The sequence below is a fragment of the Fulmarus glacialis genome, unplaced genomic scaffold, assembly GCF_000690835.1.
Source record: "Fulmarus glacialis isolate BGI_N327 unplaced genomic scaffold, ASM69083v1 scaffold7884, whole genome shotgun sequence".
In the NCBI taxonomy this organism is placed as follows: domain Eukaryota; kingdom Metazoa; phylum Chordata; class Aves; order Procellariiformes; family Procellariidae; genus Fulmarus; species Fulmarus glacialis.
The window spans coordinates 27842-54353 of NW_009207363.1; the positions used below are offsets into that span (position 1 = coordinate 27842).

Genomic DNA, 26512 nt, shown 5'->3' on the forward strand with positions numbered 1-26512 from the left:
TTCAGGCTGACTGAGATTAGTAATAAAGAAAATGTTAACTCATTATCTAAGGGGGAAGAGGGAGCACAAGTACTTTAAAACATGCAGTTTTCTGTGAGCAGGTATCAGATAGAATGTGCTAGAGACCTAGTAGACTTTCACGGAGCCGGGTCTCACATTTTTGCCCAGCATTGTGGTTCTTAGATGCTCAAAGGGCTCCACATAAATCCAACCAACAAGAGCCAGACTGTCTTTATTGCATCTTCACATCTTCCCCAGTGCTTACAGTTACGGGAGTGTGGGCAGAAGCACCCTGCCTGCTTCTGCACACAGCTGGCTTTAGCTGAGCATGTTAGCCCAGGCTCTGGACTGTTTGGAAGGTGTTGTGTGGCCTCTGGACTGGAGTGAGCCTGTAGACCCCATGGCTGTGCTGCTTTGGCCTGCAGCCATAAGTGGTACTGCACTCAGAGAGATTTTTTTCAGACCTATTCAGAAAAGTGCCTGTGCATCACTGGTGGAGTTAATCTGCGGTTAGGCCAGTATGGATTATCAGAGGCTAGCTGCACGTCACTCCTAGTACTTTCATCTAGTGCAGATTTCAATGCATACTACCTTCTGCAAGCAGTAGTTTTATTTCTTTTTATTCTTTCTTTCTAGTGATGGCCACACTGCAGTTACCAGCCACCAACCTGGCAAACTTGGCAAACTTACCACCAGGCACCAAACTGTACCTCACCACGAACAGCAAGAATCCTTCTGGGAAAGGAAAACTGCTTCTGATACCCCAAGGAGCCATACTGCGAGCCACAAATAATGCTAGTTAGTCTTGCAGGGAAATCTAATGAGTTAAATAATGTAATCACTGCATAATTAATACGTTTGGCATTTTTGCTATAAAGCATCCTGGTAGTGTGGAACTCAGTAATGGGATGGGGTTTCTTTGTTCACAACAACACAGTATGTGGTGCTTTTTAAGACTGAGATTTCACAAGTGGCTTCTGTTTTAGATGAAACTGCTTTTCATGCAGTGCTCTCAATGCCTTTCTCTCTGTGCTGAAAGCAGACAGTGTAATTTTCCTCAAAATTCAGTGAAGCGTTGTCTTTAACTCTTCGTTGTGATCAAGGAAGATCATAGGAAGAGACAACTGCATTTTCGTGATGTAAACCTGAGGTGGATTTGAATGCAGTTTTGAAAGCTATTAATAAGTAATGGCATGACACCCTGGAGAAAATAGAAACATAAGAAATTAACTTTGAAAAGAACAAGATACTGTATCTGGAATGGGGGGGGGGGAATCTTTTTGAATATTGATACAAGGTTTGGCCCCAAGCTGTTGAGACCAGCAGAAACACTTTGTTGTTAATGGACTTGGGAATCAAACTCACTGTGAAATACGTGGAGAATTACATTGCTAAAATAGTTCCGATGGGCGATACTTTGTTTATAGTGTGCTATTGCCCGAGGGACAGCATGATGCAAGTTTTGGACTGTGTAGATGAAGAGTTTTGTTGTGAGCCTTCTCCAGAATGCTCCTTTTGAGGCTGGGGTTTGGGATGGGAGATGGATTGGGTGTAAACTTTTTGCTCCCAGTTCTGATACTGGCTGTAAGGAAGAGGTATTATTCAGTTTAATATATAAGGCTGTAAATACCAGCAACATGGCAATAGAGTACGTGTCACTGAAAAAGTAGATACTGTTTGTGAAGGTTTTTGGGCTGTAGAACTTGTGATGGGAACCCCATTGCTTGAGATTTAGTGAGGCAGCTGGGGCAGTCCAACCTTGACACGGAAATAATCTCACAGGCTTTGAGGAAGAGCAAATACTTGTGATTTTTATGACAGTTGTTGGGGTTTTTTTTTTTACCCTTATTTCTTAATGAGAGGCTGCAAAAAAGTCTGTGTCCAGGGTGTTCTTTCTGGAGGCAGAGCAATATCAAAGTGTCGCTGCAAATTACCACTGCTTGGTATCCATGATCTAATACTCTGTTAAGAAAATTGCATTGGAACAGCCAACAAAAGCAAAATTAAGAAGCCAGTGGGATTCAGAGTATTTCTAGGGCTTCTGCTGCAGATTCATAACCTGCAAAAGACTGATGAAAAGACTGTTCATCTGTTGGACAGCATCTTCTTTTGATAGAAAATTCAAAACAGCCTGAAAAACAAGCCTTTGCTTGCCCACCAGTCCTCCTTATTTCCCCCAGAGCCCCTTTCATTCATGGCATTTGCTGAGGTATAAGAGAGCACAGCAACACATCTGAGCTGTGCTGTACTGGGTAATAATATTATTCAACTGCAAAACATGTGGCAGCAAGCATCTTGCAAAGTGTTTTCAGTTACTTGTATATACAGGGATGCTTTAGCAGCTGATAGTGTCTGGTTACCAAAGGGTCAAGCCTTTTCTTCTGGTTACAGGTCTCCAATCTGGTTCTTCTACGCATAGTGGAGGAGGAGGAACCCAAAGCACAAGCAGTAACTTGTCACAGCACCTCACCTATACATCCTACATCCTGAAGCAGACACCCCAGGTCAGTGGTGTAAGCATCTTAATTGAAGCAGATCGACATTTCAGGCTGCAGTGGTAATATGTGGATATCCTGTGGTTCTGTAGTACATGAAACATTCTAGGGGGATCTAGATCCTCTCTAACAACCCTTGCCTCTCTCCCCTCTGCCAGGCACCTGCTTTACCACTTGCTGTTGCTATTGGCACATCTCTGCCCCTCACCTCCCCTTGCAGCCCCCTCATGGTTCCCTGTGGGCTGAGAAAGCAGCACTGAGTAAGACCAGGGCAACCAGTGGATGGAGAAGAGACAGAGTCTCCAAAGGGTCTCCAAAACAAGAGAGGTGTTATGACAGAGATGAAGAGTTATCTTACACAGTAGGATGTATAAGAATTGGAGGAAAGCAGTAGAGATAGGAGAATAAAGGAAGAGTGGGGTGACAAGAACCTTACGAAGTTCAGCAAAGACAAATGTGAGGTCTTGCACATGGGAAAACATAATCCAGGAGTGCAGTACAGGCTGGGATCTACCCGGTTGGGGAACAGCTCTCTGGAAAGGGACCTGGGGGTCCTGGTGGACAACAAGTTCAATATGAGTGAACAGTGTGCTGCTGCAGCAAAGAAAGCCAACAGGATGCTGGTTGGCATCAACAAGGTCATCGCAAGCAGAGATAAAGAAGTCATTATCCCATTCTACTCAGTGGTTGTCAGTTTTGGTCCCCGCTATACAAAAAAAGTGTGGACAGGCTGGAGAGGGTCCAGAGAAGGGCCACAAAAATGGACAAAGGACTGGGAAGCCTGCCATGTGAGGAAAGGGTGAGAGAACTGGGTTTGTTCAGCCTTGAGAAAAGAACGCTTAGGGGAGACCTTATCACCATGTTCCAGTATTTAAAGGGTGGCTACAAAGAAGATGGAGACTCCTTTTTTACAAGGAGTTGCATGGAAGAGACGGGGGGTAATGGGTACAAGTTACTCCTGGGGAGTTTCTGATTGGACACAAGAGAGAACAACCAGCCATTGGAATAATCTCCCCAGGGAGAATAGTGGATTCCCCAACATTGGACACTTTTAAGATTCGGATGGACAGGGTGCTGGACCATCTTGTCTAGACTGTGCTTTTGATAAGGAAAGTTGGACCAGATGATCCTTGAGGTCCCTTCCAACCTGGTATTCTGTGATTATTGGAGAGAAGCAGCAAGGCTGAGTAAGGAAGAAAAATGAGAAAACAGAAGATAGTGTGAAGAGGTCCATGTGTGATAGTGGGTGAATGAAGCTTCTGAAGGGTAGCACGTGAACACTGATGAGAAGCAGGAAGGGTGGCAAGGTTTCTGGCGGTAGGTTGTTAGAGTGCACGCCTCCAGTTGTCGCTGTGATTTCTGTATGCTGAGCTCTGAATACATAGTCTTCGTGGAGGGGACTAAATATATTTGAAGTGAAAAGGTGACAGAATGTCTCGATTTCTCTCTTTTTGTGCCTAGCCCAGCAGTAGCCTCTCTGATCTTGCATGCTAAGCAGCATTTGTCACAAAGAATGAATTTATAGAGCGTGAGGTGTGTTAAATTGTAGTGGATGCCTCTGACAAGACAGGAAACTGATTGTGGCTTTTTCACCCCTTCCCTTGCATCAGAAAGTGGTGTTCTGCACCAAGAAGAGAAGGCTGTGTCCAGCTCTTAGTGCAGAAGCATCCACTGTAATTAGCAGTGCCTTGCTTTAGAAGATGAAACATTGTTGTTGCATTACAGCTACAGGCTTGTATCCTGTATTGATCCTCCTAGATTTCTGTTGATGTTTAACTGTGTTTCAAAGTGCTAACCTCCCTAACTCGTTTCTGGAGCAGGGCACCTTTCTGGTCGGCCAGCCTTCTCCTCAGGGTTCTGGGAAGCAGCTGACTCCAGCTTCAGTTGTTCAGGGCAATGTAGGAGTCGGAGCATCTTCCACACAAGGACAAGCACTGAAAGTGATAACTGGACAGAAAACAGCTCTATTTACACAGGTAATGTGCAAATCGTGTTTCTCTCTTACCAGTCAGCATTTTGTCAGATAAAGTATAGGAACCACAGCAAGACATTATGAAAGCTTTTCATTTTGTAGTTGTTTGGTTTGGTTTGGTTTTTGTACAAGTATGATGCTGGCTGTACTATGATAAGGAAAGAACATGAAGGCCTACTTTCGTATGCAGATATCAGACCACAATTTTCCAGTTTTATTTCTGTTCTCAAAGTGGGTCATGTGTGAGCTTGGGTTTCTAGTTTGTAAATGTGCTCTGGGATTTCTTAGTAAAATAGAATTAGAAAAGTGAATACAGTCAGGTGCAAAAATGTGCTTAAATATTTGAACCTTATAAATGGGTCACCCGCTAAATCTCTTAAAAATTTTTGGTTTTGGTATCCCTCAAAGGCCCTTCTTTTAAAAACTACCAAGTGGTCCACTGAAATTCAAACTCCCCAAGAGTACTTGTAATTGATCATCCAAAATTCAAGATTGATCAGCATATTTTTGCCAAATCAAGAGTCTGATAAAGTTGATTTCTAAGGTGATAATTTTGTTCTAGCTACTATTGCCACAATTTGCCTTTTTCAAAAGTCTTTTGAAAATATATTTCAGTCATATAAGAAGCATTTGTCTTGTTTGTTTTGTTGTTGTGGTGGTTTTTTTAAAGTCATTTTAAAAAAAATCCAAACAAATACACCTTTTTCTTTATGAATTCTCTTTCAAGGCTGCAGCCAGTGGACAGACATCGCTGATGAAAATATCAGATGGGTCTATAAAATCAGTACCTGCCTCGTCCCAGCTCTCCAAACCTGGCACCACTGTGCTGAGAGTATCGGGAGGTGTTATCACCACAGCTGCTGCTCCTGCCATGGCCCTTCCCACAAACGGGGTGGCCCAGGTGAGAAACAACTTTGCCAATATTCTGTAATATAACTTTTGCACTCTAGCCAGTGTAATCCCCAGGAAAGGACGTTGGCTGCTTTTTTCCCCTGTTGGTATTCTTCTTTTCAGTCAGCTTTGCTGGTGGGTCTGCTTTTACTTGTGTTCCAGCACAGTGCACGCAACTCTTTTTCTGTTGGCTTTTTTGCTGTTCGGCACAAAGTAGTATCTGTGAAGAAACAAGGGGAGAAGAGAAACTAAAACTTGCACTTTCTTGCTTTTAATGTTGTTAAAATTCAGGTAGGCAAGAAAGGCTTTATCTGAAACAGCTTTTGCAATCATACAGATCAGATCTGTCGCTGGCACAAAAATGTGCAGAAGAATCTGAAATGCCTGAAGCTCTGTATCCAGCAGGCCAGTGAAAGCCAGCCGTAACTAGCCTGTAGGTCGCTTCTCTGAGATCACAGGCCCTCCATGGTGCTTAGTGCCCGATCTGCCATCAACAGATTTCAGAGGCTGGCAGTGACCAGGGTTCGTGGTTCTTCGGTCCTGATTGTGTTCAAAGGATGTCACTCCTCTCCACCCCGGGGAAGTCATAACAGTGCAGCCTTGGAACAAGGTGCTTCGGCATAGTGTGAGGTTGGAAGTAAAATGTTTGCATTGCTAGTGTGAATGCTCTTTTGTGTGGATGCAGACATGTATCCAACTGATGCAGGTTTTCCACCTGGAGTGGACTTGGAGTTCACAGGGTGGGGAGGAGGAGGCAGCAAAAAGGACAGTGTATAGTTCACTGGGAGGGTTCCCCCAGCATCACTGCTTTTGCCTGCGGAGAGGCAAAGATTAAACAAGAGGAGAGTTAACGCCATGCTGCCCTCAGAGGGCTGAACACTGGCATATGCAGCATATATAGGTGAAGATGCTAAAATTTGTGTTAAATGCTACTCACTTTTTTTTTACAGCTCTCAGTGAAGCTGCAGACATAGAAATTTTTCCATCCAGCCTCTTTATCCCAAACTTTTTTCCCATTTCTCTGCTGATATCTCTGGACTTCTGAGCAGCAGGGAAACATGAAACATTCCTGGGTCAAATTTCTCATCTGGAGGTCTAGCTGCTTGCTTGAAGTCAAGGGACCTGAATCCAGATACTATCAAAGCAGTTGTGGTAGCAGTTCCTGTGTGTGTAGTTTCACTTTGTCTGCTTGAAACAGCCTCCATTCTATATGTACCATCACTGTATATGGGTTTTTGGATATGTGCTTGAGAACCTCTTGCTTCTTAATGATAAGTGAATAGACATTTGGTTTTGCTACTTCTAGATACTCCCTCGTTGTGCTTATTGTTGAATCATCTATGACATGAAAAGGAATTTGTAATCCCTCTCTGCCTCTTTTATGCAGCAAATAGATAATGCAGGTTCCAGTTCATCGTCTTCTGGAACTCCTACAGCAAAGACATCTGGACAACAACACCAAATCTGTATAAGCCAGAGCCAGTCTACTTCATCAGTAGTGAATAAGACTGCTACTTCTACTGTTGTAAGTGTTGCTTCTCTGATGACTACACCAACGCCTGTGACTGGAAAAGCTGCAGTATCAGGTATTAAACTCCCTTCATGCCTTTCCTATAGAAAGTTAGAAACCAGATGTGAGTTATTTAGATGTCTTCACTGTAAATGGAAGAATGTAGTCACCTGCATTTGTGAATGTGGAAAAGTAAAGTCATGCTTTCTAAAGCATACCTTAGTAGCATAACTTTTGGCTTAGCCAAAGAGATGTGTAAATAATTTGACATCCTGTCACATAAGTGCATTGACTGTATCTGTTACAAATAACAGTTCGAGTTGCCCGTTTGTATTGGAGAGGGATTTTGGTTTTCATGCCATGTTCTCATTAGAAGATGCATTCTGCCTATTCAAGAGCACGGTGTACCACTGAATGCTGAAACTATCAAGGTATCAGCGATACTAAGACTTGATTAGTTTGTGAAAGTGAAACTCCACTGAAGTCGGAGAAGCTGCATGAGCAGAATTTGGCTTTGAGGCTTTCTATCTGCTCTGTTTAGCTTGGAAAAGAGAGAGGTGTTGATTAGGGGGAACTGGAGGCTTTGAAGTCAAAATCCATTAAGTACAGTGAGGTAGATTGGATCTGGAATGTTTCAAGTTAATAAAGAAGAGGTAATAAAGATGGATGGCCCTTATGTGGAGGGGAGCTTTCCTTATTTAATTCTATTGTCCTCCAGTATCTTTTTATCATGGAGAGCAAATACAGCAGGTTTAATTTAAGTATTATGGGTTAAAATCAGAAATTTTCATTTTGACTCCTAATTTACCCGCTGGCATGTTTTGTTCATTTGAAGTGATTTCTTACAAAGTGGAAACAGAGTACAAACACAGAAAAGAAAAAGTAAGTGACACTGAGCCCATCTGAGCTGCCTTTTTGAAGCAGCTCTTCTTGTTTCCTACATACACAGTCTTCCAAACTCCTCCTTTTTTCATCACTTCGTTTTGCAGAACTTGAAAGTAAATAACAGAGTCTGGTAGGACTGCCACAATTCTGCAATAAGCAGTTGAGTATTTTCCTCTTTGCAAACAAAGCAGCAAGAGTTTTTTTGTAGGAAATACGCCATTCTAAGTAACTTTCAGATTAAGACTGCCATTTAGGTATGAGAGTATCATCTAGATGGTGGGGGGTTTTTTTGTAACCTGAGGCACTGACTTCACCATGAATCCCAAAAGAAGCAGTTATTTTGATGTTTAAAAAAAAACCACCACAAAACAAACAAACAAACCAAAACAAAACCCTTTTAAAATTCTGGAGATTCCTATTTTTAAAGGCAACTTTTAAAAAAGAATCTCAAAATTTCCCATTGTTTTGCAATGAACAATGCAAAACACCCCCATCCATCAGGTTTAATAGGGTTAGTTGAAAATGTCCCTTCTTACCCGCCTTGCTGTTTGGGCCCTTGCTGTGCTATCCTGACACGTCTGTGCATCACACACTTGGGACGTCCCCCAAGGCACACTTTTAAATGATGCACTTTCTCAAAGAGTGGTAAACTGTTCTGGGAAGAAACTTGCAAAGCCATGAGCATTTAATTGCTTGCTGGAGACCGGCTCTGTGCCAAAAGAGACCTTTGGTTCACCATTTAACATCCCCAGAAGAACTGCTGGGTGTCAGTGTATCAAAGGAGCCAGCCACCACCACAGAATGTGGCCATCTTTGGGCTGTGTGTTTGAGAAGGCTGGAGGTGGTTTTGCCAAGACATGTAGCAGTCAGATTTTTAATTCTAAAAATATGGGCTTTTATTTAAATGAGTCTTAAATAGACTAAAATGTTTAAAAAATGAATTGGTAATACTAGGTTAGCCTTCTTCCCTGGTGGTGAAGGCCTAACTGACCAGTGCTATGCATCTTCCAAACCAAGAGATATCTGCAGCAGACCTTGCATGTCTAGTACTTGGAAGGCAGTTACGTTTTTTACACAAGAATAATAAATTATGAGCGAAATGGAAACTTTATCTTGAAACAAATCGTGAGTATGAAATTACTGTCATGAAACTAAGAAATGTACTGTTGGCAATGTTCTAAAATAGAAGCCTACTAAACTTCCACAATCTGAATAAAAGTTAGCTATAGATTGAATACAATTGTATTGAAAGTAGCCAGTTTAGCAGTAGAAAGGATGGACATAGGCCCAAATCACAGTATTAGAGTGCTGGCTTGAGGTGTCATCACTGTGGAGGAGAGAGCTGGTGGACAGGTGATGAGTGCTCCTCGCCCATGGCACTGGCGCAGCTTGAAGCCGTACTAGTTTCCACCAAAGTCACTGGGTGCTGCCATTGATAATGCTGTTAATATCTGAATGTCCTGCTTGTTCTTTTAGCCTTGACTAAAATCAGTGATTTCATTCAGTCCCCACTTCAATATGCTTCATAGCTTGATTAGCCATCCTTATGGATGTATTCAGTGCATGTTACAGAAAGACACAGGACGCTCAGTTCAGGCATGTCTTTCATCAGACTTGCTGCGCAGCCTTGGGCTTGTCACTTAGTTAAAACATGGTTGGTTGTGTTCTGCTGATTGCAGTGGATGCTGCTAGGCTGAATTGCAGAGGTGTGTGTGGCACTTGGGTACCTCAGTGAGAGTGGCTGAGTAAGTAAAACAGAGCTGTCGGTCACTGGCTTACCAGACCCTTGAGCACAAGGTCTTATTCTGACAAGAGTGTTTTACTCTGTGCTGAGCCTGCTTCAGTTGAAAGGTTTGTGTTACATCAACTTTTACTTAAGGTTACTTACATAATTAGGAAACCTGCCTCACAAATATCCGAGCGCTGTGTGGCATGTAATACTGCGCACACTGTGGGCAGTATTTTAGCCGTCATTTGTGTCAGTAAAAACTTGTCTGACAGTTCACTGAACTGTGGCTTGTTAAGAGGGTGGCAGTGCTAGCTTACATGCCATCGTGATTCAGGCAGAAAGGGAGAGAAGTAGCTGAAGATAAACAAAATGGTGTGTTTTATTTAACGTTTTGTCTTCCGTTCTTCTTGCAGGGTTGCTAAAAATCCACTCAAATCAGTCTAGTCCACAGCAGGCTGTTCTGACAGTTCCCAGCCAGCTTAAACAGCTCGGTGTAAACACAGCTTCTGGAGGTGTTCAGACAATACTCATGCCTATGAACAAAGGTAAAGGGCAGAGGAGGATGACAGACGGTGTTTGAAAATCCCCTTTGACACAGGGTAGCTCTTGGTCACTGTTGGCATACATGGTCCAAAGTTAGAGATAGAAGAAAATGTAGCAAGGAAATTCATCCCTAAACTTTGTGCTGCAAACACTGTGTTGCTTCTGAACGTGGTTATTTGTCAAAGTGTATGAAGTTTGATTTTTTTTTTCTTTTTCTTTTCTTTGTTATGGTTTTTGTTTTGTTTTGTTTTTTGGTGTTCCTCTCCAGTGATACAGTCACTTTCTACCAGCAAAATTTCAGCTGTTACAGCTGTCACAGCAGCAAGTATGGTTGTCCCTAGTCCCTCTACAGCATCCATCACTAAAGGTAACAAGGAATTTCTCAGTAAGATAAGTAGTAGAAATAAGCTGGTGCTGCTTTATGCAAGTGGCCTGACTATGAAAGTAGACCCTGTGACTGTGGGTTCCTTTATTTCTGTTGTTTGTAGGATTTAAATCAAGTAAAAATGGCATCTGGGTACTAGGAAATTAACAGTGACTTCCCCCTCAATAAATCCCAAAGCATAGGCAAGTACAGAGAGAAATGAGGATGTTCTAGAAAGCTACCATGAGTACCTTAAACGTTTATTGTTTCAGTCCGTCATTGCAGAAATGCATAGAGTAGCATGTATTTAATCACAGTTACTGCTGTACTCAGAATAGTGACTATGGTGAAATGTACTGGAGAATGCTTTCCAGCAGCACTAGATGTAGACAGGACATGTGCACACGCACACACACACACAGAGGAAAGATTACATACAGTACTTCCCAGAATATGCATAGGCCAGAGCTGAGATACTCAAAGTCCAGTTCTTGCAGAACTGTCATGCACCTCTCCCATCCCAGATGAATGACCAGGCTGCCTGGCTGTTCTGGGTTGGGAACATCTCTGTCTCTCCTGCTCCTGTCTCACCAGAGTTCCATCCCAGATGTGAGAAAGTTCACTGATGTCAAAATCAGTGATGTCTTCAAGAAAGTTCTTATTTTGAAATGTCACTTCTTGCTAAAACAGTTAGTAGTTTTCTATACAGCTCTTTGTTTACAGAAAGGCCAATGTACATTTGCAGGCAGGTCAATTTAGATCAGGCAGTAATATGCAAAACATCAGCAATTGATTATGCAAATCCAAATTTTCTAAAAAGGATAAGATGTGAGCATGTTGAGATTTGGAGGGGGGACACACATGTTCTGGTGGCTTTCTTTCAGCAGAATTGAAGGCCAGATTTGGTGACGCTTAACAATCAGAATGCAAACAACAAATTAAGTGATGTTATGTAAGACTTTCAGTCTTACTGGAGTCTCGCAAGACCTTCTTTATTAAGCTGACTGTACTTTTTGTCTCTTAAAATGTGTTCTGTTTCTTTGAAGTTAAGATGGAGCCTGATTCAACAGGACAAAACTGCAGTTCTGTGGGTACCCAAGAAGGCCAAGCAGCAGTAAAAACAGAAGAGAGCTCCGAACTTGGGAATTATGTTATCAAGTAATTGTTCATTTCTCTATAAGGATTTCTGATCTTTGAAATACCAGGGGGAAAGGAGGAGGTTCTAGAGATACATGCAGTAGTGTTAAGTTTGACCTAGAAATACATTATAAAATCTTCTGTCCCGTACGCTGCTGTATCAGTACTAATCCTTTTGGCTGGCATTTGTTTCAGACTGTTGCAATATTTTCTTTGTAAATGGATTTGTATGCAGGGCTCATGAAAGGGGAAAAAAATTATTTGAAGGTTTGCAGTTGTTTTGGGGTTTGCTAAAATCTCAAGCTGCTAAAACCTCTTTATCATCCACTGCTAGTATAATTCCCTTTGTCATTGTGTGTCCTTATTGAGGTCAAACTGCCCAGTGAAATGCAGGTCAAAAAAGGGGCATCTGAGATAAGTAGAACTGTCTCTCTTCTTGCCTCTAGTCTTGAAAGGCTCATATATTTCTCTGCATATTTCTTACAATGTGTAGGATGTTTCTTCTGCTCTTGATTCCTCCAGTGGCTGACTTTCCTGTCTCCATGTTTTGAAAAGTTTTGTTATTCCGACATATCCCTGCAGACATTACCCTGGTGGAGAGTATGTGTGGGAGACAGGAATAAATCTTAAGTCACTACACACTGGAAATTATCTTAGTTATAAAATAACTAATGGAGAATACAGTTCTTGCCAGTTAAATACAGCATGGCTGGTTAAGTAAAATTTACCTAAACTCCCGTAAGTACAAAGCTTCCTATGCAGTATCCCATGTTCCTACTGGGACAGCCTGCACTAATAGGTGCGTCTTATCCCTCAAAGTAGTGTTGCAGATTGTGAGATGATGCAGGGATTTCTTCCAAGCCTGTCCAAAAAAGCCTGTCTTCAGTTTCTTCATCATGACAAATGCAGCTTCAGATGTGGACACTTCGGCAAGTGGAAGGGCAGTTTGAAATACCTTCTCCAGATTGGGACATAATGGTGTATCCTCATACTAACATTGCTATAATGCCTTGGGGCTAGGGACTTTAAACCATGCAGTGATTTTGAAACCTTTTGCATCTGTTTCATTGCTTCTAACAGTATTCTTCATTGTGATTCTTTTTATCCCTTGCAGCATAGAATATTTGGAGAACATCCAGCAGCTTTTAACAGCAATAGTGAAGAAGGTTCCATTAATTGCTGAAAAAAGTAAGCAGTAAATGAAAAGGCTTTGCTTTCTATTTTCAATGTATCAACAGAATGCCTTGCATACTCTGTAGCCACAAAAATTATTGAAAGGCAAAATGAAATGAAGCCATTGTCCTAGAGAGCTTACTCCAGGGGTTGTTCTAAAGATGCTTAGAATCAGGTTCTTCCAGTAAAGCCAAGTATGTTGTCAGCAGTTATTAACTTTCACCTGTTTTTTGGTTAGAAATAGATTTTATTTCCTCACATAACAGCTGCAAGTAGGTCTTCTTTTCCCTGGTTTGTCCTTAATAGATGTGTGCTGGTTTTTTTTGTTGTTGTGGGTTTTTTTTTTTTTTAGTTTAATGTCAGGGTTTCAGAAATGCTTGCAAATATGATAACATAGCTCAGTGTGTTGTTGGGGTTTTTGCCTTTTTTTTTTTTTTTTTAAAAAACAAAAGGTGGTAGTTTGCAGAGAAACTTTTAATCTATTATAGTACTTTATAATTGCATACTTCTTACTCATGTACATAGCTGAAAATGTATCAGCTTTCTCTGGTAACGAATGCACTTTGAACAAGCGGTCCTGGAGACTGGGTAGGGCGAACCCTCTCAAGATAAGCACAGTAAGCAAAGTAGGAGTGGGTGGCACAGTAAAGCTTTCATTACATACAGCTCTGTGGCCTACAGTAGCATTCATGAATCTGTTGCTTAGGATTAATATCCCCTCATGTTTTATGGTTTTGCCAGGAAACCTTTTCACTGTTTCATTTTTATATTGCCATTTGTTCACAGCGAAAATGTTTTCCAAAGGAAGAGACTTCGACCAGTAAGACAGACTTACAGGTCTACATCATTACAGTTGTGGGGGGAAGAAGGGGCTTAAAACAGCCCATAGCCACAGATGTCTGTATATCCTGACCAAGAGGGATGCTGATTTTGCATTCAAAAGCCAAAGTGTCCGCTGCACATATCTGTGCTGTGCTCAGAGAGAGCACAGCATTTCTAAGAGTTGCAGTCCTTGATCCTATGAGTGTGAAACACGTTTCCCTCTTCTTCTCCACTAAATGACATTAAAACCAGAATTTATCTTACTTCACGTATTAAAATTTAATACTGTTTTTGGCTTTGTGTTTTCTAGGTGAAGACGCAAGCTCTTTTTGTGCTAGTTCAGTGGAACAGTATTACAGCTGGAATATTGGGAAGAGGAGGGCAGCCGAGGTAATCCTCTCCTCCCGTGTTTCATAAGCAGTCATTAGGGACACAAGAAGGATTTCTGAATTATGGAACCTTCCTTGTTGTTGGCTGATTTGTTTTCTGAAGCAGTCTGTCGCATTTTAAATGGAAGCATTCCTTACTGCAGGACGCACTGATTTGTGTCCAGGTAGTGATCTAGTTTAATGTTTAGAGACTGTCTCAAGCAGAAGGGACTCTAAAGGCTGTTTTTCAGTTGGTTCAAAATAAGATGTTTTTGAAGCATTTTCAAAATCAGAATTTTTGCAAACTGAGCTGTTAGCACTTTATCCTCATCACTCCTCTGTGGCATATTACAGTCATGGGAATTTTACCCAACATACTTTGTCCATCTTTTCATGGCAATTGTGTCTGTTTTCTGTAGGAAGAGAATTGAGGGATCTGACATAAGCAATGCTAGTGCTGAAATAGATTGTCAGTTCACTAAAGATAAATATTTCAGTTAATCTAACCTTTTTGTATTGTGGTTGTTATATTTCCCCCATTTCTTCATAGTTTTGTCATGTTGCTATGGAGTTTTACAGGAAAAACATTAAAACTGATTAGACCCTTCGCTGTTGCTAACTTAAATGATTAAAGAGTTTAACCAAGATTTTGAGCAGCATATCTTGCTCTAGTGGATTTCTTGCACTATGCCATCTTAGGTGTTTCTCGGGAGATGAGACAGTTCAAGTCAAGACTAATGTGTCTGGGGCCCTGTGAATGTGTGTCCCTTTTTCTTGAGGTTTTGTTTGGACGGGAAAGCAGTGTTTAAGTGACCTGCCTACAGCTGCCTAATATCAGGATTAGGACCTTCTTCCACATTTGTTTTTCCTTGTCATTCTGAGTTCTGAGAAAATGGCATTCCTTTTGTTTTCCTTGCAACCTGGATTATTGTCTGGGCCATAGTCTAGCCTTAAACATTTTAGCCAGTGTGGTGAGCTTTCCCTGTGGTTTGTCACAGTGGCAACGAGCAATGACAGTGAGAAAGATCCTACAAGAAATCATAGAGAAGCACCCCAGGTTTCACAACATTACACCCCTGAAAACAAAGCATGTGGTGCACTGGTGTCGATGTCATGGCTACACTCCACCTGACCCAGAGACCTTGCGGAACGATGAGGACTCGATTGAAGACGTGCTGACGCAGATAGACAGTGAGCCAGGTGAGTATGGAGGGACAGAAAGTCCTTTTTGCCAGAGATGCCGTTTGTTAAATGGCTTAAGACTGTGTGTATGCACGCACGTGCTGCTGCTTCAGGAGGAAGGGATTCTTACTTTCTGTGTTTTTTAACTTGATTCACTCTGGAATAACAGAAGTTGGAGATCTTAAGGTCAAGCCTACAAGTGAGGCTGCCCCTTCTCCCTACCAATCCTGATGTTCTCTGGGGCCTCTTTTGGGTTTTACTGTGCTTTGGGGCCTTTGGAGGCCCAGTGTAGATAAATCTTATGAGAGATCATTCTTGCCCCACAGTGTAATCATTTATGAATGGGCACACAAACAAAGCATAGGGAGTAATGACAGTTCTGCCCTTGGGTAGGTTAGGCTCTGTTAAAAGACTTACCCTACAAACAGTGTGAATGAGTTCAGGTACAAAAAAACCCCCAAAACTGGCAGTGGTAGTGTGGAGCTCAGTGGGGGTTAATTTACCACCAAAAGTGAAGTGAATTGGCCCATGTGAAGCTTCACTTTGTGTTATTACAGCTGCTACATTATCGTACTAGGCATAGCTCTGGGGTCTCCACAGTCCATTTTAGTATATATTAAACATAAATCTTTAATTTCATCCATTCTTCACAGTTAAGCTCCCTTGTTTCACCTTCAGATAATCCCTTTCCCAAAACTGAATGTTTTGCTGTTCTGATCATACAGGGATTTAAGGTATTTCACAGAAGTGTATGGATTTGATTATTCTTTGCTAAGTCTGGACCTGTATTACGGTTGTTGAAGGTGGAAAGGAAGCCTACATCCACCTTTTAATATAATATCTAAATAACTAGATTTGTGTTTGTCTTTGAAGAAAAGAATTTGTTTATTGTGTAGCTTTCCGCTAAAGGTTTTACTGGCTCGTGTTGAGCATGCAGAGAAGAGGTTACCCTTTTGCAGTTCCACTGCAAATCTGTCTTCTGATTTTTCTTAAAAAGCAAGATAATACTTGTCGCAATGTAAAAGATGATTTAGTGCTACATGGTGCCTACATAGTAAAAACTCCATTTCTCCAAGCAAGTTGAAAAGCATCAGACTGCTTTGCTAGTTGTCAAAAAGCTTCTGTGGGAATGTTCAGGAGACTCACATTAGCGTGGTTTTGAAATGCAGCCTTCCTGATTGGTGTAGGGGCAGATGAGGGAGAGGACCATGAGTGTCATGAAGATATAATTAGAAGGCTTTCAATGACTGTTTGCGTTTCTGTTCATCCTTATGTTTGGTAGCAGCTACAAAAATAACTTCCAATTACCTTAATTTCTTACCATATTTTGAGCGTGCATCTGTTTATAAACAGCTTTCCATAACCTATCATGTGTTTAATTGATTCCTTCTTTTTCAGAATGCCCTTCATCTTACAGCAGTGGTGAGGAGCTGTGCCGAAAACTAGAGGAACTACAGCAATTTCTGAAACGAGAACCAGAACACGAAGAGGAAGTAGATATTCTCAACTTTAGTGAGCCATTAAAAATAAACATTAAGAAAGAACAGGAGGAGAAACAAGAGGAGATGAAGTTCTACTTGGCTTCCTTGCCTGCATCAGACTTTGTGAGGGACACTGCAGAGAAGGTAATAAGTGAATCATAAAGCTAATAAGAACTGCTGTTAAGCTGGTTGTGGTCTTACATTTATTTAGTTGTCTTTCTTTCATCTATATGGGCCTCTGGATGCTTTATGAAAGTTTTTATAAATGCCCTGGAAGAATTGGACCTTCTGACTCATGACACTCAGCTGGCCAGTGCTGGCTGGAGTAAGTGAAGCATGCCAGCCGGGAGGTCGTTTCAGAGTAGCTGTGTGGCAAAGCTTAGCACCCGAAAAATCATCCTGGAAGGCTAGAAGCAAGGGGAAATGAGGGAAGAGGAGCACTAGCACTGAATTATTCCTGTCCTATCACGTGAAAGATTTGGGCTCATTGCTTGGAGCAGTGCTGTTTAATAGCAGCTCCTGAAAAGGAGTTGCGGTAAAGCTAAGACCACAGAGAAGAAGCAAACTTCTCTACTGCTTGGGTTTTTTCCTCCCTATTCAAATTAGGGTAAAAGAAAGGGAGAGGGGTGTCTTCTCTCACAGCAGGAGGAAGGAGAGAGAGGAGACTGACTGAGCTTGGAGGAAACCAGCAGAGACAGGAGCAGCAGGAGGGGTTTGCATGCAGCAGTTGTAGGAGAAAGAAAGGATCTCTGTCTCCATCTCAAATGCTGCCATCAAGGGACAAAACTTTGGTTCTGCAGTATCTAGTCTCTTGCTATGTAGGTGGCAAGGGCACAGGCATGATGAGAGTGTGACTGGGCGATGAAACACTCTTTTGATGCGGAACTTTTGTGCCAGGAGTACTGTTTAAAGTGGTTTCAGTTGCCATAGTTAGGTGCAGGGAAGATTATGTATAGATGGATTGGATATACGTACAGTTTTAAAATGGAGCTTCCATTCTCAATCCAAAGATACCCAATGCAGCCTGGTTTTTGTGTGGACTTTCTGAAACAAAAATTAAAACCTGCTTTTGTTTCTTCTATGTTTTAGAGGCATTTCTGCAGGCTGTTCTAAAGGTGAAGCTTCATTTTCTCCAGATTTTTTTTTTAAATTAAGTCTGAGATTACACTGCCTGAAAGTTGTGCCGTGTCTGCTTGCTTGTTTTTTAACTAGCCTTTGCAATAGATTGTTTCTGTTACCTCATTCTCATCTCATCTGTAGCAAAACGTGGTTGTGTTACTTGATGTATTAATTTTTTTCTTCTCTCGTATTTTATAGATAGGGATTTCTTTTCAGCCTGCTGAGGTACAGAAGAATGTTTATGCATCAGTAATAGAAGATATGATTTTAAAGGTAAGAAATTACTTCACATTACTTTCTGTAACTGTATTAACCCAATAATGTAGGAAAAAAGATTGAATATCCTTATTAATATGCATTTATCAAATCAGGAGATGCAGAGTCTGATGTCTATCTTTGTGCATGTATAGAAAGATACATAGCTGACCAAAGAGTGTCATATACTGCTGTGTGTGTTTCCAGCTTTCTAACTGATTTGTTGGCTTGGACACAGAATAGTGATTTGCAGATTCTCACGTCCAGCAAGATACTGACTCATTCTGTAACTTTGAAAGTACCCCTTACTTTGTCCTACCCCTCAGAACTTGGGGGGAAGGGGGAGAAATCTGCCAGAGTTCTGTTAGACTTGATTACTTTACAAGAGGTTAGCTATTTTTTCCTAAATATTGTTCAGTTCCTTTTTGCCTGTGTTGTCTGTACTGGGAGACTGCTGAATTCCCACAGACAGCAGCAATTCTGCCTTGTACGAGAAACCATTTATCTATCATAATCAATTTTGGAAAAACAGAGATGGTTTCTTACCAAAGCTTTGAACAGCATGGAATTGAAGTTCTTGGGTTTGGACTGAAGGCTAACACAGATTATTTGTAGCAGTGCTCTGCTGTGTTTCAAGCCAAACACAATTTTGGGGGTTGTTTATACAGACTGCTGCTTATCAGAAGATCAGTTTTACAAAAGCTAATTAATTCCAGGTCACACATGTACATGCATGCACACTTTTGCTGTGCTCTCTGTTACTTATCATAGTTGAACTCAGATACAGATACATCCATTTGTAGACACAGATAGTAACCATCAGATTGCTCCATTATAATTGTAGAGTTATGCCAGCTTTCCTGACTGAATGTCCCAGAAACCTCAGCTCTAGTCTTGATACAGGCACAGAAAGCCAAGAGCCTTAATTAGCTTTTGATTGAACCTTGATTAAACCAAGTGTGTAGGGCATACGGCTGCCATCTGCTTGCTGTCCAGGCTGGAAGGTTTTTGTGAAAGTGTCTTGACAAGCCTGATGAGCACAGGGAGCAGCTAACAAGCATACACCGGTTCCCAGGAGAATATCTGGAATCTGCCATGTACAAAACAGGCTCTGGTGTGCGAGAGGCAGGGCCCTAAAATGCTCTTTGAGGCACAGGCTCTGGAACATGGGATCCACCCTGCTGTGCAGATACTGCTCTTCAGGTCCAGAGAGAAACCAGACGGGGCAGTTGCACTCTGAGCTCTGTGCATCTATAAGTCTCTTTCTGTTAAATATACTCAGTGCTTATTACTGTGCCAGTAAAACTCACTTGGGCATCTTGAACTGCCCCCTGCTGATCGAATACAGGATTGAAGCAAGCCAGAATTTCAGCTGTTTTTACATTCATACTCGAGCAAATAGCACGTATTTCATAATGCTGTCTCCTAACGTCGTCTTTTGTCACAGGCCACTGAACAGCTTATGAGTGATATCCTACGGCAAGCACTGGCTGTGGCATACCAGACAGCTCCTCACAACAGGTACAGCAGTTTGTTTCCTCTTAGACCACTTATGCCAGCACTAAGGGCTGAACTGCTTGAGGAATTTAGTCAGATTAGCTCAGACCATGTGAGTGAGGGAATTTATAAACTATATTCTGGGAAGATCCAAGCCTTAGGAAGGGGGTTTGTCTTCTCTTAGCTCCATAGTAGCAAAGGAGCGGTAACATAGACAACATTAAAAACTGAGGCAGGATTCTCTGGTGTTGCCACGCTCGAAGGCAGATGACCTGTTTCTACAGAGCCATGTTGGAAGAACCTTCTCACTCTTGTCTGTCTCAGGTTACCATGTAGACAACTTATCCCTGGCCAGACAGAACTTAAACAACCTAAATAATCTCTTCTTTATTTTACTGATATACTCTTTTCTGGCTCAGATACTGAGTAATTTTTATGGCACAATTAGGCCACATTTTGATTTCTGTTCAGCACCATGATTTGGGATAGCTTGAAATGGAAAAAAAAAAACCACTATGAGAAAATGCTTAGTTTAAATATTTACATGTTTGCAATATATAAATATTTATATAATATATATTAAACATATGTATATATGTTATATATACAAATATATACATATAGTCTGTGCTATAGAAGTTCAAGAATTAATACATCGTATTTGATTTTCCTGTCCCAGAGCCCAAGACGTTTCCCCCAGTCATTTGAGAGTGGCTTTTTTGTGCTGTGACATTTTAATGCTTTTCCTGTGTTGCTCTAACACCTGCTCTTTTATCCTTTTTTTTTGATTGACCTTTTGGTTTTTTCCCTCTGTTAGTAAATTTATTGACTTGCTGCTTTATGGACACGTGTCTTTTTGTGTATTATAATAGCATCTCTGATGCGTTCCCTGCAGGACTCCAAGAGAGATCACAGTGATGAATATTCACAAAGCCATCTGTAGTATTCCCTTTCTTGACTTCCTCACAAACAAACATATGAAGATACTAAATGAGGAACAATGAAATAGACCAGAGAAGATGCTACAGGAAAGGTGGATTTATGACTGACGTTGGATTGACAAATCCAGTATTTCTGTAGGACGTTATTATATACATTTATAACATTGGGCTACTAGATTGTTACCTCCAATTAAAGATGCACCTTAATGCAACAAAATGATGCTCTGTTCCAAATCAAGTTGTTAAATGTCAGTGTTTACTGGGTAAGTGTATGTTCAGTGGCTGAACAAACATTGTCAGTTTGCATCAAGTTGCTAGTTGTGAGAGACTTCACAGGCCTGATCCCTCTGAGACAACTGTATTGATGAGATTGAATATTTTTTTTAAAAAAAGAAATTATGCTTTTTGATGCAGTCTACATACGAGTTGATTTCCCCATGGAGTGGGCAGAACAGTTGCTTTGGCACTCTGAATATGAGAAAAGTCAAAGGCAGCTTTTAAAGGTGCGTCATTTGAGTAGATGGGTGGGTTGGTTGGTTGGTTAAACTTGGTTATGGGGGAGCAGAAGGCTGATGGCTGCAACAAATTCTGCGAGTCCTGCTTGAGCATGGTGTATGTGACTGAGAACACAGCTGGGTAGGCTTATCATTAGCTTATTCAGCTAAGTGTCACCTAACTAAATTCCTTGCCTCTCTAGAGGAGGTGTCAGATGTCACCCTTCTTAGTCACCTCAGAAAGGGTAGGCTGGCACATGCTCAGTCAAGATGAAAACCCGTGGTCAGGCTTGGTAAGATTTGACTTACCACTTGTCCTGCATGGGAAAGGAGGGGAGCAAGAACAGTATTCAGTGTTTGTGGGCTTGGACTGGCTGAAACCCTTTGCTTGCCCAGTGAGTGCCTACCCAGGCTGCCAGAAGGTTTGGAGTGTGCTGGAGGGCAGGTGACCAGCTGTGTTGTACAAGTCTTAATGTTTTGACAGCATTCATTAATGATTAGTCAGCTTGGATTGGGAAGTGCTGTGGGAGCAGCACCACTTTGGCTTAAGTTCTGCTCAACACAGAGAGGCCTGATAGGATCAAAAAATCAGAGATTTGCTGCTAGCGGGGAGCTCCTCTGGTGTCTTGACTGCAGGAAGAAATTCTGCTACTAACCCCAGCACTTAACCTGTCTCAGGAACATCACTGGTGTAGGAGACATGTCTGCAGCCTGGCTATCAACACCTTGGTGAAGAAGGCTTTGCTGACAACATCCTGACCACCCCACATCCACGACCCCTTTGTCCTGCCCCATGGGTGCTTGCTAGTAGTGTGAATAAGCCATTGCAAAGTTGGTGGGACTCCTGTTGGACTGTCATGCTTTCAGAGTGCTTGTTTTGTGAGGCAGTGCTGTCATGTGGGTGGAGCATGGGTCAAACAGCCAGAACCTCCAATGCGCTGATCTCAGCTGGATCTCTGATCTGCTGCATGGCCTTTGATTTAATCACTCTGTGCCTCAGTTTCCCCATCTCTGAGCATGGGGAGCAGGATACCTACCTCACAGGGGTGTACTGAGGCCTTGCTCTTGTTGGTGCCGTGCTTTGACAATACAAAGCCTTTTATAAACATTAAACTACAGTTATCTTTCCTGGCCTGGGATAGGAACAGAAATCTTCAAAATGTTATCTTTTGGTGCTTTTTTTGGGCTAGAAGACAGGTGATGGTAACTCCAGTAGTGTGCAGGAACTGTGGAAGACGGTTCAGTTAGAGGGTGGTTTCAGGCTTCCAAGGAGAGTAGTGTAGGTTTGATGCAGTTCTTAAACTGAAGAAGGTACTATGTACCTCAGATGAGATGCTGGCTGTCTTCTCCACCTTAAATAAAACTAGGGTCTGCAGATAAGCCCCACTCAGTTAATCAGAGCTAACAGGGAGTTACAGTTCGCTTGAGTAAGAGTGGCAGAACCTGGCCCTTGAATCTAGGAAATGGGACCAATGGATGAAATCCAAACAGCATTCAGAGAAGGACTTAAATGCCCCCTAGAAAGGGCATTTCAGATGCTCTGGATTCAAAAGATAATCCTGGCTTGTTTGGGTGAGCTGAGTGCAGGATTGCCTGCACAAGTAAAGTGCACAGTTTAGCCCTGACATTAGTTTTTCGGCTGAGGTCGGTGTGAAGGAGTCGAGTAGTGGTGGTTACGTTTGACCTCAGTGTTGAGAGTCGGGAGGAACCTGCAGGTCCCACACTTCGTTTGTAGGCTGTAGTGAACTCAAAGTCCATACTGCTTTCAGGCACCCCTGTACACAGCTTTTACAAAAGAGAAGGGCATTTTCAAGATACCTGTCACTATCGCTATGACAGCCTGCAGGTTGTGTGGGAACAGCCTTTTGGGCAAACTTAGTCGTGCTATGATCTTCTGCAATGACACATGCATTTCCAGCCCCTGTCTCTTGTGGGCTTAGTTTCTGGGATTTTGATATGCCCGGAGCAGCTCTTGAGGATGCAGGAGCTCGTCTTTGGGCATCTGTTTGCAAATTGTGGCTTCCTTGCCTGTGTCCTGCTTTTCTGTGAGGAATGGAGTTTCAGAATGAGTCCTGAACCTGGCCCTGAAGCAGGCAGGTAAATGCCCCTTGTTCTTAATGGGGTTCTTGCAGTGGAGATCTATTGCTTCATTTCTGAGCAACCACAGGTTATTCTCCTAGGAGATGCTATATTAATAATATATAAAGTTTGCCGAAGAAAAAATCTGTTAAAAGCAGATAGAAAATAACCCATTTGTTTAGTCCTTCAGATGTAGGAAACGTTTGCAACAAGTTATTTGAATTTTGAAAAGTGGTGGGAGAAAAATGTGTTGGCGAGAAGTTCCTGTGGGAATTGCTTGGAGATAAGTTAGAGGTTGTGGGATTTCATGCACCCGTTCAGGTGCGTGTGGAATGCTACAGATGATACCGTGTGTTGAAATGTTATGGTATATTTCTCTGGCTTTCTAAAGAGTCTTGATAGAAGTTAAAGATCTCTTTACAAATATTGCACCTATTTGTAATGCTGAGTGTTTAAATCCTTCATGTTATCTGTATTATACTGTATAATTGTGTAAGATACGTATGTTTACAATAAATTCTTTTATTAGCTGTGATAGGATTGTCTTGACTGTCACTTGTCAACTTAAAGAAGTTTCTCCAAATCCACAGACTTTTGTGTGCTCTGTATATTGAGAATGTTTTAGTTAGTTCTGGATAAAAATTGGTAGTTGTGGAATTGATCTGAATGAAAAGGTAATTTTTCCCTTTTCTAATTATTTTTAAAAGATCTTGGTTTTGGAGGTTGTGGGAAGGGAAGCCAGGAGCTCAGCAAGCTTAGCTCCTCCAACTTTTCATTCTCTAGAGCAGCCGGTTTAAACAGCAAGTAGTTGGTTTGTGTGGAAGATTGAAAAGCATGGTGGGTTGACGTTGGCCGGCTGCCAGATGCCCACCCAGCCACTCTCTCACTCCCCTTCAGCAGAACAGAGGGAGAAAATAAGGTGAAAAAGCTTGTGGGTCAAGATAAAAACAGGGACATTGCATACCAATTACCGTCATAGGCAAAACAGACTCAACTTGGGGAAAATGTTTAACTTCTTGCCAGTTAGAATAGAGTTGGATGGTGAGAAACAAAGACAAAAAAAGTAAACCACCTTTCCCCCCACCCCTTTTTTTCCTAAGACTCTACTTCAGTCCTTCATTCCCAACTCCCACCTCCTCTCCCCCCTCAAGAGGTGCAGGGAAGGGGGGGTCGCCCTTAACGGTCCCTCTTTGCTGGTCCTTCCTCCTCACTTTCTTAAGCATGCCTCAAGCACGCCGGCTCCTCTGCAGGGCTCAGCTCCCTCAGCTGCCCTGAGGCGGTTGGAACCGGCTGGAACCGGCACGGGGCAGCCCCCAGCCTCTCCTCACAGAGCCACCACCTGGGCACAGGCATCCCATACAGAAAGTAACGGAAAAAAATAAGAAAAGCTAACTTCTCGGTTTTCCCCAGGCTGTGGGGAGGAATCTGAGGTGTCTGTGAGCAGACTTCACACTCCATTGTCTTTCAGAATAGTGCAAAACCCGTTATTGTTTGTATTAAATCCCACAAAAGTGCCTCCTAAATGAGCACACACTGCAATGCCTTTACGCTGCCAGAGCCAAACAAATGACGACGTGGCCACGGAAGGCCGACTGCGCCCTGTGGGCTGGGCCCGTGACGCTAACCGCGGTGCCTCCTCTCCTAGCTGCCGCAGCCCTGTCCTCGCGTTCATGAACGCATCTCCAGGACGTGGTGGTCAGGTGCAGCGTGCCCAGAAGGTGCCGAACTGTCTGCTTTAGAAACGAAGCCATTTGCACACAGAGCTGGTGCAGGAGCAAGCGGTGTGTCTGGGTCCCTGGGTGCAGTCTTGGTGACACCAAAGCCTGTGCCACCAGGAGCAAGGGATCGTCCATCCCTTGTGTGCCACCTCTGCCCTGAAAGCAAACAGCCTCTCTGGGCTACATGGCACCAACATCCGTTTGTGGTAAACCAGGTTGGTCCTTAGGATAGTACGTTACTGCAGTGGCCAGGATAGAGAAAGTCAGTGTGGATAAGGCAGAGGTGATAGGTTTGCATCCGATTGTTCACCCTCCAAGAACCTAGTGCAATGCTAAGAGAAATGTGCAGTTTATGAAAGCAGGCAAACCATTAATGTGCTGCTTGTGAACTTTTCAAGTTCGCGTAAGGAGAACTGTCCTGAGTAATGGAGTATTTCCCACACCAGAGCTTCACCTGAGCTTGTGGAAGTGCAGGTGTTAGCTCCCTGGCATAGTGGATGCAGCTGGCACAAAACACTCTCAGCATCCCAACAGGCCAGGTGTCAGCAAGATGGAATGAAACAAGCATGTTCAGTGCATCCTATAAGTAGTAAATTATAATGCTTCAGGTGTAAAACCTTCCTTTTAAAGGGCATTTCTTCATGTGTCAAATAACCCTTGTCTGCAGTGTGATTCACAGTTGGAAAACCTTGGTGGACTGGGATGTGAACCCAGAGCAATTGGGAAGACAAATACTAGTGTGAGAGCAGCATCGGAAGCAGTCCTGGCATCGTGACTCCCCGGAGCCTGCAAAACCTGTGTAAATTTGCCCTCTTCAGAGGAACTTGGTGTGATACCTCTCAATTTGGCTGAGGCAGGCACTTTTCATGCAAAATCAGGTATGTTGCAGATGTCAGCAGCCGGTTGCATCGCGCTGTCCCTTGCAGGGGTGAGTACCTGGTTGGTTTTCTTTCCATCCTACCCTCCTGTAGTTGGAGCCAGACAACAGCTCGTGAGCCTTTGGCTTTCTCCTGGAAATCTTCTGAGGCATAGCTAGAAGAGCTGGCATTGCAGTATCTGGGGAGGCTGGTTGTATCTTCAGCACCTTTACTCACTAAAATGTTCTTGGGAGCAACTGTAAAGCGATGGTCTCTGTTAAAATTCAAAGCTAGCACCATTTTCCCGTGATCTGTGTGAGATGGCAGAGTGAAACTGAGGTGAAACGCAAGTTGCTTGTCCCTTTCTGTTAACAGGGCACAGTGTGGGCACCGCTGAAAGGGGGTGTTGAGAGCATGACACCTGCATCAGAGTAGATCTAGCCTCTGTGTCTCCGATAGTGAACATGGCAAATTGGTATCATTGGTTCATCCCTTTTTCCCCTTCATGTTGATGGACTTCTTGCTGAATAGTTTGCTTTCCCTTTGAAAATATCTGGGAAAAATCCCATAAGTGATTATGAATTCTGCAGAGCAACAGCTTTCCTGTGGAAAGCAGTCACACTTTCAAATCAGCAGTTGGCCACCGCTTGAAATGTGCCTTGGAAGCCGTTCTTGCTGGGGGTCTGTGCCTGCAGATGAGCTTGAGGAGTAAGGAATTGACTGCTGATGGCTGTGAATGCAGTTAAGCATCTCCACGACACCTTGCTTGGTGCCCTGTGTGCCGTGCTGTCCTGCACGTGCAGCTGTGCAGAGAGAAATGCAGTGACAAATTGTCCTGCAAGGTTGAATACCCAAGGGTTATGTTTTACAACAAAAAAAATTGGGAAAGAACCAATAGCCAAAATACATTTTAATTTATTAAATTAAATCCAGTCCATTTGATAAAATACAAGCTTATTATATTACCAGTTTGTTTAGAACTGGGTTGGTTTTTTCTTTT

General features: G+C 42.5%; 1 protein-coding gene across 1 annotated transcript in view; it reads left to right on the forward strand.

Annotated features, from left to right (window-relative positions):
* Positions 1-20736, forward strand: part of YEATS2 (YEATS domain containing 2) — a 48308-nt gene extending 27572 nt beyond the window's left edge. Inside the window, exons 16-30 of the mRNA XM_009576068.1 lie at positions 637-798; positions 2392-2504; positions 4316-4471; positions 5195-5368; positions 6746-6944; positions 9896-10027; positions 10294-10392; positions 11436-11547; positions 12641-12714; positions 13832-13911; positions 14888-15089; positions 16470-16696; positions 17870-17944; positions 19374-19447; positions 20319-20736. Coding sequence (XP_009574363.1) covers positions 637-798; positions 2392-2504; positions 4316-4471; positions 5195-5368; positions 6746-6944; positions 9896-10027; positions 10294-10392; positions 11436-11547; positions 12641-12714; positions 13832-13911; positions 14888-15089; positions 16470-16696; positions 17870-17944; positions 19374-19447; positions 20319-20427 — 1988 coding nt within the window. The 3' untranslated portion in view covers positions 20428-20736. The remainder of the gene's footprint in view (positions 1-636; positions 799-2391; positions 2505-4315; positions 4472-5194; positions 5369-6745; positions 6945-9895; positions 10028-10293; positions 10393-11435; positions 11548-12640; positions 12715-13831; positions 13912-14887; positions 15090-16469; positions 16697-17869; positions 17945-19373; positions 19448-20318) is intronic.
* The last annotated feature ends 5776 nt before the right edge of the window (positions 20737-26512 follow it).